The sequence below is a fragment of the Heptranchias perlo genome, chromosome 1 (genome assembly GCF_035084215.1).
Source record: "Heptranchias perlo isolate sHepPer1 chromosome 1, sHepPer1.hap1, whole genome shotgun sequence".
NCBI classification, from domain to species: domain Eukaryota; kingdom Metazoa; phylum Chordata; class Chondrichthyes; order Hexanchiformes; family Hexanchidae; genus Heptranchias; species Heptranchias perlo.
This window is the reverse complement of record NC_090325.1, coordinates 132,944,130-132,960,219: the sequence shown is the minus strand read 5'-3', so window position 1 is coordinate 132,960,219 and position 16,090 is coordinate 132,944,130. Positions and strand designations below refer to the sequence as shown.

The 16,090-nt window shown below is 41.8% G+C and overlaps 2 protein-coding genes across 3 annotated transcripts in view; one reads left to right on the top strand and one right to left on the bottom strand.

Annotated features, from left to right (window-relative positions):
* Window positions 1-3,637, top strand: part of LOC137326222 (uncharacterized) — a 40,289-nt gene extending 36,652 nt beyond the window's left edge. For both annotated transcript variants that reach the window (XM_067991123.1, XM_067991114.1), the window contains one exon: window positions 1,604-3,637. The gene's annotated coding sequence lies outside the window, so the exon portion shown is untranslated. The remainder of the gene's footprint in view (window positions 1-1,603) is intronic.
* An 11,545-nt stretch (window positions 3,638-15,182) lies between these two features.
* Window positions 15,183-16,090, bottom strand: part of LOC137326215 (probable ATP-dependent RNA helicase DDX60) — a 95,562-nt gene continuing 94,654 nt past the window's right edge. Inside the window, exon 37 of the mRNA XM_067991100.1 lies at window positions 15,183-15,464. Coding sequence (XP_067847201.1) covers window positions 15,359-15,464 — 106 coding nt within the window. The 3' untranslated portion in view covers window positions 15,183-15,358. The remainder of the gene's footprint in view (window positions 15,465-16,090) is intronic.

The window sequence follows — 16,090 nt, the reverse complement described above, 5'->3', positions numbered from 1 at the left end:
GGGTAAGATGGGTATAGAGGGATATGGGCCAAGTGCATGCAATTGGGACTAGCTTAGTGGTATAAACTGGGCGACATGGATATGTTGGGCCGAAGGGCCTGTTTCCATGTTGTAACTTCTATGATTCTATGATTCTATAAGTTTGTATCCGTGTTTCTTTGTCCCAGAGCTTTTGCTAATATTGAACATTACTATACTCTAGGCCCCGATTTTAACTCTGGGCAGTTTTTGGGTGGTGAGGTGAGTTGGAAACTTGTCCACTGCTGCAGAAATTAGACCATGGTTATTTTAACTGCCGGACCTCATTAACATGTGGGAGGCAGTGGAAAATCATACGGCCTAGAGGCCGCCCACCGACACAAGGTAAGTGGCGGGATCGGATTCCAGGGGCATCTCGCGGGGGTGTCCCGTTTGGGAAGATGAGTGGGGGTGTCCATGGCAGCGGACATCTAAACTTTCTTTGTGGTGCCTGGAATGCACGTCTGATCCTCCTGGCTCCACAATGGAAAGAAAAACATTTACCTTTTTCGGCCTCTTCTGTCCTGCGTTGGCCTGGCAAGAAAGCCTCAGTGGATTCCCGGCTGAGGCCTGAGTTGGACCCAACGTGCGTATGTCAAGAAGGACCCCGCCAACTTTAGATGAGTGTCCTTGCTGCCTGCGGATGGTAGAATTCTGATGGCTTAAGGGCAGATAAGCAACTCGGAGCATTTTAACTGTGTATCCGGGCGGGTAGGGTTAAAATCGAAACTCTGAATTCAGTTTATCTTTTTAGAACCTTAAATACCTCAATAATATTACTTCTAAACTCTTTTATTCCAATTTCATTTATCAATTTATTTGCCCTTTGTACACCCTCCAAACTAGGATGTTCCCCCTGTATTATAGTACCCAGAACTGTACACAATACTCAAGTCGAAACAAACCAACACTTTGTACATACTAATTATCATTTCCTGGAACTTGTGCTATATCCCTCGAGTTATACATCTTAAGATCCTGTTTACCTTTTTCACCACCTCTGCACGTGGTACTGACAATTTAAGGGTATTTCCTTGCCCCTTCAAAACCTAACGACCTCTCTTCTGTGTCACTTTGTGTAGACTATTCACATTTATTTTGTACTCCTGCTATTTGTTTCTCCTCCTAAACTTCGTGACGTTGCATTTCTTTGCCATCCATCACCAGACGTAGCTAGACCACATCAAATGCTAGCACTCTGTTCTGCCAAAACAGCCCACTGTCTTACCCTGGAGAGCAGAGATAACCTCAGGCTTTTTCTTACCACTTTCAACTGTCTCCGTAAACCCCTCTCTCCCCAAATGTGAGGAGCTCATGGACTTTTTAGTCACAAAGATTGAGACTGTTTGTTCAGCTGCCTTTGGTGCTTTGTCCTGCCCTAGCTCTGAACTTGGGTCTCTTTCTAGCTTCTCTCCCATCTACCCCCATGCCCTGTCCAAGCTAAGCGACTCAAACCAGTTGAGTGAAGATAACTTGGTTTTATACTGTATTTCAGTTATTGCTGTTGTCGATGAATACATAATACAGAGTTATAGGAACCTAATGTGCATTTGTGCAATTACTTTATTCATGTCTTTTCATTCAGTGTCTTAAAGCAGAACCTGAAGAGTGCCAAGGATACTTCAAGTACAAAGTGGATCAAAGTCATGTTTACTCTTTGCTATCCATAAATGAAAGTGCTCTTGTTTGTTCTGTACGGGTGGTAAATGATTGTTTTGCAGTTTTTTGCTGTATATATTGGCGTGATAGAATATTAATATTCTGCAGTTGGATTCCCTCACATATGTGCATTGGCGCCGTGCATCAATTTTAATTAAAGAAAACTTTTGAACTGAGTCAGTTTCATATTTTTACAGAAAGGAGCACAGCTCTGGTAAGTGCTTCCAAAACTCTTTCAGTTGTACAGAAAGGAGTAGAACATCTTGAGCCTGGACTGTAAGTGTTGGTGGGCTATTAGACTATGGAGGGCACCATATCCAAGTCTGATCCAGTGCTCATACATGTGCACTTTCCAGCATAAATCAGGAGCAGAAAACCTGATTGATCTTCCCTTCCCTCAGCCCAGGGATTGCTGAGGCCGATTGTGGAGCCCCATTACTGCCCAAGCTAAGACCGTTCTGGTATGTATGGCTCAGCGTCACATTGACTAGTGCATTTATCCACTGAACCTAAGGGACGCAACACATTAACTCTTTCTATTTGATCTGTTTTTACTTTTTTGTAGCATAAAATGTTTACATCTTGACCTGTGTGGCATTCTAGGAGCAAATAGATACAAGAGTGAAGTAATTCAGAGTAAATAGAGGTCCAGGTAGAATTCGATGATGGCCTATTAATCAGAACTTTAGTACTGCACACTGAGTTTCTTTATAATCGTGATTAAGAATGGAAAGGAATGGCCCCAAGTGAAGTGAGATTTAGCAGTCCTTGGTGTACACAAGTCTCTTGTGCAAAAATCTCTCATGATTTGGTACCAAACAGAAGCACAACCTTATGCCGTGAACCATTTGGCAGATAGTATGTGATGTAGAAGTGTGACTGAAGGTTGCGTTTATCAGGGGCTAGGGCTAAAGCAAGAAGTGAGGAATCACGTGATCAAGGTATGCTTAATGCCAATTCTGAAAGCAAAAGGACAAAATAAGATTTCACTCAGCCACAACATTATTCAATTTGACAGTATAAGTAAACTGTAGTTAAAAGTTCTGATACAGTTTTGACAAGCAGTGATGAAAATGTGAGTGCTATAGTGCACCCCTGGGTCTGATAAGAATCTATAATATTATTGATTGTTTCTACAGCAGTTTTGTATTTAAACTGGATTTAATGGTATGTTTAAACAAAAATGTTGGAACAAATAAGGGGTTCATGTTATGGATGAGTGTGAAAAGCTTCTGTGTCCCACAGTGATGTTTTTCAAGAATATATTTCAGTTCTTGATATTCAGTGTATTATGTGGCATTTCAGTTCTGGATTAACTGTTACCAATGCTGCATCTTTGCAGTCGTTCTAACTTAAATGTTCCAAGTTGTTAGAAATGGCTTAGAAGACTCTGGTGTGCCCTTTCTGTCAAATATAGTATGTTTGCTGGTTAAAACAAGTATTTTTATCTTCTATTTTACTTATTTTTTCCCACCTTTTTCTGATCTGTCAGTCTCCATAAATTGTCCATGATCTCTGCGCTTCTCCAATTCCTGCCTCTTGCGCATCCCCAACTTTCATTGCTGCACCATTGGCAGCTGTGCCTTCAGCTGCCTAGGCCCTAAGCTCTGGAATTCCCTCCCTCTCCGCCTCTCTACACTCTCCTCCTTTAAGACGCTCCTTAAAACCTTCCTCTTTGACCAAGCTTTTGGTCAGCTGTCCTAATATCTCTATGTGGCTCAGTGTGAAATTTTGTCTGATTACGCTTCTATGACTCACCATGGGACATTTTACTACGTTAAAGGCACTATATAAATGCAAGTAGTTGTTGTTGTTTGAGGTGGGCTGCTAGGAGATGTGCGAGAACAGCCAGCACCGGCTTTTTCAATTTCTCCTCCCTCCATTAACAACAACAACTTCCATTTATATAATGCCTTTAACACAATAAAATGTCCCAAGGCACTTCACAGGAGCGTTATCAAATGAAATTTGACACCGAGTCACATAAGGCGGTATTAGGACAGGTGACCAAAAGCTTGGTCAAAGAGATAGATTTTAAGGAGTGTCTTAAAGGAAGAGAGGGAAGGAATTCCTTATCTCTATGGCAGAAGCTAGCTTTTCAGTGGTACAGCTGAGATCAGTAATTTAGCATAAGGGAGCTTGTATGTATAAATCCAGGGCCCACCGTTTGGTGACACAGCATGATGGTATGGTGCCATGTTTTTAATGACTTCTTTAGGGGAATTTTAAGAAACTCAGTGCCTTAAATCAAAGGTTTAAAACTCACTGGAGTCCAAGTTATTATAAACGAACACTGTTTCTGTCAGATTAGAACACGATTGTTTTGCATGTTAAAAATATTTTTTGTTTTCTCTGCTCCCCTTCTGATGGTTCCTGGTGTGTTCCGTGGGTACCAGCAGCCCTCTGTTACCTCACCAAAATTATTTTTGTGTTTTTTTCTTGATGTTGGCAAAACATTTATTACCCATCCCTATTTGCCTCAAGAAGGCGATGGTGGTTCTTGCTCAGTTCTACAATCGCTAGAGTAGTGTGCTCGAGGGCTACGTGAGTCATTCACGTAACGTGGACTAGAGTTAGGACTAGGCCAGATTCCCTTCCCTGAAGGACATGAGTGAACCAGTTGGGTTTTTTCAATGTTCAGTTTGCAGAGTCATTATGGTAGCCCATAAATTACCAGATTTTATTGAATTTTACAACTTGCCATAATGGAATTTGAACTCAGAATCTCTGGGTTGTTAGTCTAGTATCATACCATAACCTCTACACCGACAACCGTGTGTTTCTTTAAAACAAGTACAGCACACTGAGTGTCAACAGGCATTTTGACTGAGGAGGGAGGTGAAATCACAACCAAATTCAATGATGCCCTCATCCGATGTTCAGATATGCCTGTGTTTTCCAGGAGGAATCTCTGGATTGTCAATATTAGGAGTGGGAACATTGTTCTCTTCCCCTACAATCCTTGCTGAAATCATTTACCACTGAACCATCAGAGGAACTGAAATGTCACTTTTAAAACATCTGTCTAGAATAAGCGAGACCTAAATAAAATATTTTTAAAATTAACTTTTTCTTTGCAAAATACCATGGTGGGCACAGCAACTTCTAACTTTTATTTTGCAAACTTTATATAACAACTTGCATTTGTATATGAAGGAGGTCGGTGATGCGTAAGAGGCCAGAATTGGAGGAACACAGAGTTCTCGGAGGATGTGTAGAATGTATTTAACAATTATGTAAGTGTGTGAGGCTGGTTTTAATGTTAGAACACATGTCAATAGTGACTATACTTCCAAGAAGTATTTCACTGACCATGAAACACTTTAGGATGTCCTGGGAATGTATAGGCAGCTATATAAATGCAAGTTTTTTTCACTATTAGTACTTAAGGGGCTAGAATGTTTCAGTATGGGAGGCCATTAGCTTGAGGGAAAGAACTTTATGAAATTGTTTCATCCATAAATGTTTGGATATTAATGTACTACGAGTACTGCGGCAGATCTTCGACTGGCTAATGTGCCTACTTCAGCAACGTGTAACAAGATTATAAGGATACTTTATGACAGTTGCTTTTGTGAAGAAGAATAGGTTTTTTTTTAAAGCAGCATTTTATTTCATACCATTGTTGAATGCAATGTGCACACCCTGGCTGTATGATTATTTTGTAGACTTCTGGATATGCAATTTCATTGATGCAGTTTCCTGTTACGATTTGAATTTAGGTGATACTTGGCTGTAATAAAGGAATTTTAAAAGGAACGTTTGTGCTTGCAATAATGATTGCTGCATTTCATTGGATGAAACTTGTATGTCACCTGTGTTCTGTTCTTTCTGGTGAATGTGATGCCATCCACTGGCTCAATTCATATGAATGATGTATCCCATGTCCGTCTCCCCCCCCCCCCCCCCCATCACCACCACCATTTATAACCCTGCTAAGTCAGTCCTACTTGCACTTTTATTTCTTATGACTATATTTGGGGCAGGCAGAGGATCTGCCCCCCCCCACCCCCCCAATAGGCCATCCTGCATATTTATGAGTAAGGCTGAGACCCGACCCAGATCACAGCCGTTCCGGCAGACTCCATACCGAAGTTACAATAAGAATAAGCCGGAAAGGCCATGGATTTTCATGACCAATAAATGATTATACATTAATTTACTGTTTACGGGATCTTGTCCGCAAATTAGCTGTTGCATTTAGCTACATAACAATGCTGTCTGCACGTTGACGTGAAACACTTCGGGATGTCCTGTGATAAGGAGCTATGTGAATGCAGCTTCAAATGCTTTCTTTCAGTTCTTAATTAGGAAATTAGCACTAGTTTATTTTTAATATAAAAAAAAACAACGCACGCGGACTGATTGTTTTGTGCTCCAAACAAGGCCCTGGCATTCTAGCCTGAAATAGCATTAATTAACTCTGAAAGATATAAACTTCCCTCAGCGGGATGAAAAATGATTCTGTATAGCTGGAGTTTTGTTTCTAATAAGCTTGTTAATGAATTGACGTCAAACAGGGTTGTGGTTTGTAATTGGATTTCCCTCTTTCCACTGGGTACATAGAGGCCGGACCTCTGCCTGACCCTTATTCTGCCGTAACCTCAACCCCTCTTACTGGGTGTGTGGGCGAGCTCCCTGTGGACTCCGCCGCAGCATTTAAAGGGGCAGAAGAGCCCCAAAGATTAAAATGTCCAGCAGTATTTGTAGGCCTCGGCCACAGGGAGGCGCTGGAGCCGATCGGAGGGAAAAAGTGGCCCCTCTCCATCATGAGGCTTCAGGGCTATTGCTGCCGCTACCTCAGGTCACCAGGGGAGCGGTGGACAGGAGGAAAATATGGGTCGGTGTGAAGGCAAAAGAATGCCTCACTGTCCCGTTTTCCCGCTGATTCCGCCACTATCACACCAGATTTTGGGCATAACAGTGGAGGAAAATCCAGCCTGAAGTGTCAAATTGGCCCCTCAATACATAGCCCGTTGTTTTATAATTTTCTGAGATCACTCCGTTGACTCATTACCGAGCTTGTCAATTGCACATGACGCGCAAGCTTGTTAAAGTTGGCTGCTAAGGGTAATCTTCAGAGATTTCTTTTACATCACAGAGTTACAGGTATAAAACAGAAGAATCTGTCAATGGTCAGCAATCTGAAGCAGTGCTGATATCTATTCAAATACATTGATTTTCATAAGTTATTGCAAGAAACTGTAAATTCAAGAACTCGTCTAAAGGAGCTGGGAGAACAGATGACAGCCAGCTCTGTGCAAGAGCAATCCAGCTAGTCCCACTCCCCCGCCCTTCCCCTGCAGCCCTACAATTTTTTTCCTTTCAAGTACTTATCCAGTTCCCTTTTGAAGGCCATAATTGAATCTGCTTCCACCGCCCCCTCAGGCAGTGCATTCTAGATCCTAACCACTCGCTGTGTAAAAAAAGTTTTTCCTCATGTCACCTTTGGTTCTTTTGCCAATCACCTTAAATTTATGTCCTCTGGTCCTTGACCCGTCCGCCAATGGGAACAGTTTCTCTCTATCTATTCTGTCTAGACCCTTCATGATTTTGAGTACTTCTATCAAATCTTCTCGCAACCATCTCTGTTCCAAGGAGAACAACCCCAGCTTCTCCAGTCTATCCACGTAACTGAAGTCCCTCATCCCTGGAATCACTTTAGTAAATCGCTTCTGCACCCTCTCCAAGGCCTTCACATCTCTCCTAAAGTGCGGTGCCCAGAACGGGACACACCACTCCAGTTGTGGCCGAACCAGTGTTTTATAAAGGTTCATCATAACTTCCATATTTTTGTACTTTATGCTCCTATTTATAAAGCCCAGGAACCCGTATGCTTTTGTAGCCGCTTTCTCAACCTGCCCTGCCACCTTCAACGATTTGTGCACATATAGCCCCAGATCTCTCTGTTCCTGTACCCCTTTCAGAGTTGTGCCCTCTAGTTTATATTGCCTCTTCTCGTTCTTCCTACCGAAATGTATCACTTTTTTTTCTGCGTTAAATTTCACCTGTCACGTGTCTGCCATATCCTCTTGCAGTCTATCACTATCCTCCTCACTGTTTACTACCCATCCAAGTTTTGTGTCATCTGCAAATTTTGAAATTGTGCCCTGTACAGCAAAGTCCAAATCATTGACATATATCAAAAAAAGCAGTGGTCCCAGCACTGACCCCTGGGGAACACCACTGTACACTTCCCTCCAGTCCAAAAAACAACCGTTCAACACTACTCTTGTTTCCTGTCACTTGGCCAATTCGATATCAACGTTGCTATTGCCCCCTTTATTCCATGGGCCGCAATCTTGATAATAAGCCTACCATGCGGCACTTTATCAAACGCCTTTTGAAAGTCCATATACACATTAACTGCATTGCCCTCATCTACCCTCTCTGTTACCTCATCAAAAAACTCTTATCAGGTTAGTTAAACACGATTTGCCTTTAACAAATCCGTGCTGGCTTTCCCTAATCAATCCACACTTATCCAAGTGACTGCTAATTCTGTCCCGGATTATCATTTTTACAAGTTTCTCCATCACCTAGGTTAAACCGACTGGCCTATAGTTGTTGGGTTTATCCTTACACCCTTTTTTGAACAAGGGTGTAACATTTGCAATTCTCTAGTCTTCTGGCACCAACCCCATATCTATGGATGTTTGGAAGATTATGGCCAGTACCTCCACAATTTCCACCCTTCCCTCAGCAACCTAAGTTGCATCCCCAGATGACTTATCTACTTTAAGTACCGCTAGCCTTTCGAGTAACTATCAATTTTTAGCCCATCCAGTGTCTCAACTATATCTTCCTTTACTGAGACTCTGGCAGCGTCTTTTTCCTTGGTAAAGACAGATGCAAAGTATTCATTTAGTACCTCGGCCATGCCCTCTGCCTCCATGAGTAGATCTCCTTTATGTTCCCTAATCGGCCCCACCCCTCCTCTTACTGTTTACATGCCTGTAGAAGACTTTTGGATTCCCTTTTACGTTGGCCACCAGTCGATTCTTATACTCTCTTTGCCCCTCTTATTTCCTTTTTCATTTCCCCTTGAACTTTCTATATTCTGCCTGGTTCTCACTTATGTTATCAACCTGACATCTTTCAAATGTGCCTTTTTTCCCATTTCATCTTACTATCTCTTGTCATCCAGGGAGCTCTGGCTTTAGTTGCCCTACCTTTCTACCTCGTGGGATTGTGCCTAGACTGTACCTGAAGGTGACTTTGAAAAGTGGAGAGTGGAAAATTCATGTGGAGAGGAAAAAAGGTTACCTGGTTTTATCAGATGATTGGTTCTCTTTAAAGGCTGCCCACTGTTCAATTACAGTTTTGCCTGCCAATCTTTGATTCCAAATTACCAGGGCCAGATTCTGTTCTCATCCCATTGAAATTGGCCCTCCTCCAATTGAACATTTTTACTTTAGTTATGGAAAAGGACAAGGTTCAATATAATCTAAATCTTATGATCGCTGCTCCCTAAATGTTCTCCCACCGACACTTGCTCCACTTGGCCTGCCTCATTCCCTAGAACCAAGTCCAGCAATGCCTCCTTCTTGTTGGGCCGGAAATATACTGAATAAGTTATCCTGAACACATTTCAAAAATTCCTCCCCCTCTTTGCCCCTTATATTATTATTGTCATCCCAGTCTATATTAGGATAGTTGAAGTCCCCAGTTATCACTATATAGTTTATGCACCTCTCTAATTTCCCTGCAAATTTGTTGCTCGACATCCTTCCCACTAGTTGGTGGCCTATAACTAGAATTCCTACTGTTTTCTGTTCGTTAACCAATCCTCACTCCATGCTAATATATTATCCCCAATCCCATGAGCCCTAATCTTGTGTAACAACCTTTTGTGTGGCACCTTATTGAATACCTTTTGACAATCCAAATATACTACATTCACTGGTTCCCCCTTATCTACCCTGCTAGTTACACCCTCAAAAAACTCTTAATAGATTTGTCAAACACGATTTCCCTTTCATAAAACCATGTTGACTCTGCCGGATCGTATTATGATTTAAATGCCGTTACTATGTTTTGGCTGAGGTCCCCTGTTCCACTTCACTTGCCAGAACATCACCCAGAAATGGGTGTTTTTTTATAAGGAAAGTCCAGGCTTTTGTCAGAGGAAGTTGTGAACAGTCTGTTGCTCAGACCACACCCTGACACCCTTGTGCAGTGCTGGTCACTGAGGCGCAACAGAGCTACTGATGTACTGTGGCCAGTTCAGAGAAAAGCCACAAGGAGGATTGCTAGTGTATGAGAAATCAACACAGATTCAAATGTAGGAATGATATCAATAAATCATTCTTCACACAAAGAGAAATCAACACTTGATTCAAGGCGAGCCAAATGGCTGCGCTCATCCATAGTTATCCTGCGATCTCTTTTTTTTGAATGAAGAGAAGGAGCAATGGAAGGAGGATAAGCAGCATTCACAGATACACATAACCGAACTGGCAGAGCAGCTGTAGGAGTGAAGTGGAGGCACTGTGCAGTTTGTGTTGCCTGCCATTCCCAACAGCTATTGCCTGTATTCCAAGACACTCCATTATCTGCAGCTGTGAAGTAGAAGGCAATGCTGCTGTCCGTTAGCTCCATAGCTGTCTGCCATCTTTCCTGCAACTCCATGTTTGAACCTCGCCGATCAGGTTTTGGCCCTAATCAAAGTTAATAGTGACATCCTCTGTGACTGTGGTGCACTATCCCTCCTGATTTTTATTTCAGTAGTTTTTAAAAACATGGTTAACCACACCATCCTTCTCCAACACCTCTCCTCCGTTGTCCAGCTGAGTAGGAATACCCTTGCTTTGTTCCACTATTACATAGCCACTCAGCCAGAGGATCTCCTGCAATGGCTTCTCTTCCGCCCGGACCGTTACCTCTGGAGTCCCCCATGGATCTATCCTTGGCCCCCTCATATTTCTCATCCACAAGTTGCCGCTTAGTGACATCATCCGCATGTATACTGAAAACACCCAGCTCTACCTCACCACCACCACCTCTCTCGACCCCTCCACTGCCTGTATTGTCAGACTGCTCGACCAACATCCAGTCTTGGATGAACTGCAAACTGGGAAGATTAAAGACATTGTCTTCGGTACCCCCCCCCCCCCCACAAACTCCACCCCGTCCCTAGCCACTGTCTCAGGCTGAAACAGGCTGTTCACAACCTCACCATCCTAATTGACCCTGAGCTGAGCTTCCGACCCCATATCCTCTCCATCATTAAGAGCATTTACTTCCACCTCAGTCCCTGCGCTATTGACAGCCTCATCCATACCTTTGTATGGATGAGGTCGTCACTATCTGCTCAGACGAGGAGGAACGCGATGGACACCTACAGATGCTGAAAGACGCCCTTGTAAGAGCGGAATATGACGCTCGACTCGTTGATAGACAGTTCCGACGGGCCACAGCGAAAAATCGCATAAACCTCCTCAGAAGACAAACACGGGACCCAACCAACAGAGTACCCATCATCCAGTACATCCCCGGAGCGGAGAAACTACGCCATGTTCTTCGCAGCCTTCAACATGTCATCGATGACGACGAACACCTCGCTAAAGCCATCCCCACGCCTGCACTACTCGCCTTCAAACAGCCACCTAACCTCAAACAGACCATCGTTCGCAGCAAATGACCCAGCTTTCAGAACAGCGTCCACACCACACAACCCTGCCACGGCAACCTCTGCAAGACATGCCAGATCATCGACACAGGTACCACCCACCAGGTACATGGTTCATACTCCTGTGACTCAGCCAACGTTGTCTACCTCATACGTTGCAGGAATGGATGCCCCGGAGCATGGTACATCAGCGAGACCATGCAGATACTGCGACAACGGATGAATGGACACCGCACAACAATCGCCAGACAGAAGGGTTCCCTCCCAGTCGGGGAACACTTCAGCAGTCAAGGACATTCAGCCACCGATCATCGGGTAAGCGTTCTCCAAGGCGGCTTTCAAGACACACGACAACGCAAAATCGTCGAGCAGAAAGTGATGCCAAGTTCCGCACCCATGAGGACAGCCTCAACCGGGATCTTGGGTTCATGTCACGCTACATGTAACCCCACCAGCGAAAAAAAGTTATCTGTTTTTAATACAACTGGTCATTCTCTCTCTGCCTTTTGGTTCTCTGTCTTTGTTATCTGACCCCTTGTGTATTCAGTATTCTTGGATGTAAGGTTTCCCTGACTAATCTGTCTGAACACCATCCACTCCTTTGATTGCTGTGACTATCTCTCTGCCGAGGTGTGATAATGGGCAGTTGGAAAGATTATCTGTAATCACCAGGCATTGTTCTCTGACTATATTTGCTGTGCCTTTATGGAACCCTGCACTCACCTGACGAAGGAGCAAAGCTCCGAAAGCTTGTGATTTCAAATAAAGCTGTTGGACTATAACCTGGTGTTGTACGACTCCTTACATGGATCAAATTACACATTGCAGGGAACTTGAATTACTCTGCAGCAAACTGGATCAAATTACACATTCCAGCCAAAGGGTTAGGTGAGACAAAGGGCTGTCCCCCCACATCCAGTCAGTGACATTAAGGAATTATCTTAATTTCACCACTGGTGAAAATAGATGCGCCCAACCTGACACTTGAATGAAAACCAATTCTGTGCACAGCCAACATCTTGCTTAGTGTGAGGAGCCAAGTGCTCTTGCACTTATATTGGGTCTTTCTAAAGTTACAGAAGTTGCCAATAGCTCTCAAATTATTCATTACCTATATAGTTCTAGCCCAATCTGTTTGTGGATATGGTCTTCAGCACAGATGATCCATTAGTGATCTTGTTGCCTGTTACACACCATTGAAACTTTGCTCCTGAACACCTGATTAATTATCTGAAGGTCATATTTATGGTGACCGAATAAATCAAATTCTAATTTTATTACTTGGAATACCAGGACTTTAACCAGTGTTTTGGAGGTCACATACAGTGATTCCATCCATTTACAATTCAGGTCATTTACTTATAGTGACTGAATAATTCTGGGACATTTTACTAGCATTTTGGGGGAGTGAATTCCATGATTCCACCTGCTTGTCCTTTAAAATCATGAATGAGAGGCCTTGATAATCAGTCATTGTTGTGGTTTCTTCTACTGATTATTCCACTTTAACATTCATCAAATTCCTTTGGATTTCATGCCCTCAGTGCACTCCACCGCCAACTCTTAATCCCTGTCCCAGATCTCAAAACTTTGAAGATCAGACAAAAGATAGACAGGAGAGGAGTTCCAGAGTTTTCCTGATTCATTTTATGTCTAATTCTTTTCCACTTTAATTGTGTCCTTCACCTTTACAGGTTTTTAAAAATATACAAAGAGCCCCCAATAGACGCATATATTTATAAGCCATTTTAATTTTCCAGTATCATAGCAGCAAAAGACTATTTAGAGAGTGAATCAGAATACTAAAAAATGAAAATGGCACAATGAAACACCTGTACAATGATAAAAGTAGGGGACCACATGTAGCACTGCCCATCTGTGATACCATTTTCCTGTGTGTGCTTATCACATGATTTCCCTACCAAGGTAGTTATTCCTACAACAGAAAGAAAAGGCAAATCAGTCCAACCAGATGATCTTCGATCACCAAGTCACTGCGTGGCCAGCTGACGTCTTGAACCCACATCCTGCCAATCTGTGTGGCATAATATGTATACACCAATAGGCCACATGATGCACGTCTTTAAGCTTCATTCAATGAATGAGTAGCATATGGCAAAATACATGCATGCACACCTATTATTTCTTCCACAGGTTGGAAAATTTTAAGCGCTAGTTACAATGTTATTCATCCAGTTTTCCAAATGTTTTCTTTCCACAAACTGTTTCTCTATCTATTTCATTACTTGAAAAACTTTTCTTTTCCAGTTCACTAATATATGTAGTTCCCTTACCTGATTCAAAATTTCTTGTTTGCTAGTCTCTGACCTCTTCACTGTTTACTGTTCCTGTATCTTTTTGTAACTAGTGTACATAACTAAACACAGTACTCCACATATGGTCTTACTGATGTCTCACAGCACATGGTAACATTTGGATTTGTACCTCATTTATTTTTACACCTTAATACTTGTACCACTTGTGTTATCAATGCCATACATGATAATTTCAGGTTTACTACTGCACCCAGTTTTTTTTGCCTGATCCACTTTATTTAATGATATATTCCTTATTTTGTTTGCTGACCCTTGCATGAACAGTAGTGGTAAAGCAAGTACTGTTAACAGATTTTGGGCCTATCTCAGGCTACTAGAAATAAACTGGGCTGAACTGAATTGGAATTACCCAAAACCCAGTTAACACCACCCACTGTGATACTGCATGGTGCCAGGTTAATCTTTAATCTGATATTGGTGTTGGTGGACAGTTAACAGAAGGATCTCATTTATTAGCAGTTTTTGAGAAGGAAACAGTTGGTTTGCAATGAGCCAAAGATAGAGTGTCACAATTAGGAAAATATATCGATTTTTTTTAAACACATCTTTATTTGAGCAAAATATTGTTTAAAAAAAGATGCTTTGTTATATATTTTATTAAAAAGCTCAGATCTTTTGCAATTACTCAGTCCTTACTATTGAAATCACTTTAAAACATTAAAAAGATACCAGAAACTTAAAGCATGATAACAAGGTGTAAAATACCTCTTAAAAGAATGGTTTCGACATCACTTTTTTTCTCCTAGATGGAAGCTGCTGTCAACTCCACTTACTTTTCCGTCCATAAAGAACAAAAAAACCTAAATAAGTATTTTTAAAAAGACCTGCTGACAGACCTCTGCCAATGCTACTCTTGTTCCAGCTATTAGGAGGTATGTCAAGAGCCATTTACCTTCGGGTCTTTTTATAACATTCTTGTGGGGAAGAACCTGGCTTTCACACTAACCTTTCTACCACCAATGTCATGGAAATTGTAGATTTTTTAAGTGTGGAGAATTATAGGGACGAAACACAATTCTGTGGCACAGTGCACTAGACTGCATTATTACAATGCCCAGATATGACAGAGGGAGGACGAAACACTCTCAGTATCATTGAAACTGGTCAATGGGAACTGGGCCAAGGATGACTGTCTTCCCCAATTATCTCTCCCTTCAAAAACTGTTTGGTTTCTGCTCCAGGGGTCCTCATGGCCAAGATTAGCAACATGTGGGAAATCATGGGTGCAAACCCAAGTCACACCACTTTGTGGCAGTGTACTGGTGCTTCCGTGTGCCACCTCAAGAAGTACTCAATTTCCCAACTGTTTTAGTTGAAATATCAGGGTTGCAGGTGGGAAAGCAATGAACATGATTGGTGCCTCCTGCCAAGCAGCACAGCTTAAAAAAAATTCTAGGGAGAGAATGGGACAAATGTTATGACTAATTCCAGTGCAGAGGTCACCGGTGAAGTTGTGCATTAAAAGTTATTTCCCTATAATGCTGGCCACCTTTAAGTGATGGTTTTTACATAGTGCAATTAAATTTCAACACAATACATTAAATTATCTACTTTTCAATTTTATTTTTTTTGTTTAAATCATTGGGCTATAAGTTTTCTAAAATATTCGGATGCCCTTCACAACTTGCTTTTGTCAAGTATTCACTCCCCTCATTCAGGAGCAAGAATCCACAGAGCATTTGTGGATGGAACGGTTTTTCCAATTGCATTGATATTAACTTTTTATCTTTTCAAATTTTTGGTAAAATGTTTCGTTCAGTTGTTCAAAAGCCAAAACGACGACATCATCTTTGTTATCGCACAGTTCCTTGAGAGAGGTGCTAGGAAATTAAAAAGAAAAAGGTGGTTTGAAAACAGCAGTGTAACTGTAACTTTAGCACAGCAAGTGATTATATTATATTCAATTTGCTCATCAATAACGTGCAAAAAAAATGGGAATGGACAGGTGATGAAAATGATGGACTGCAATTTTACAAGACAGTTACATACTGAATTGGATAGTCTCATTAATGCTGGGCTGTGAATGCTGTGTCTAGAACATTAAAAGGGGTGCTTACACACAGAATTACACAACTTCTAAACAAAATTAAATGTTTACTCAGAGCTCCATCACTGTTGCTTTGCAAAGAATTTCTTAAAATAAATCCACAAGAATAGGTGGCTGGCAGAAAGAAGCTTACAAAATATTCATTTAAGCAGTTCTCACGGTCATAAAATTGATAGCCAATTTGGAATGGTGTATGAACATCAACAGAGCTCAGAGATTGAGCTACAGCTTTCAACTCTATGCCAAGCTATGTATTATTTGTTACAGGTTTTTAAAAAATTCCTGTGTCTTCTTTCACTGGTGTGCAACAAGAATACTCAAGAGTAAATGAGGAAGGAGGTAAAATAGGTGAGAAGGTTAAAAGAAAGGGAATGTAGGACCTTAAAGTACATGGTAGTG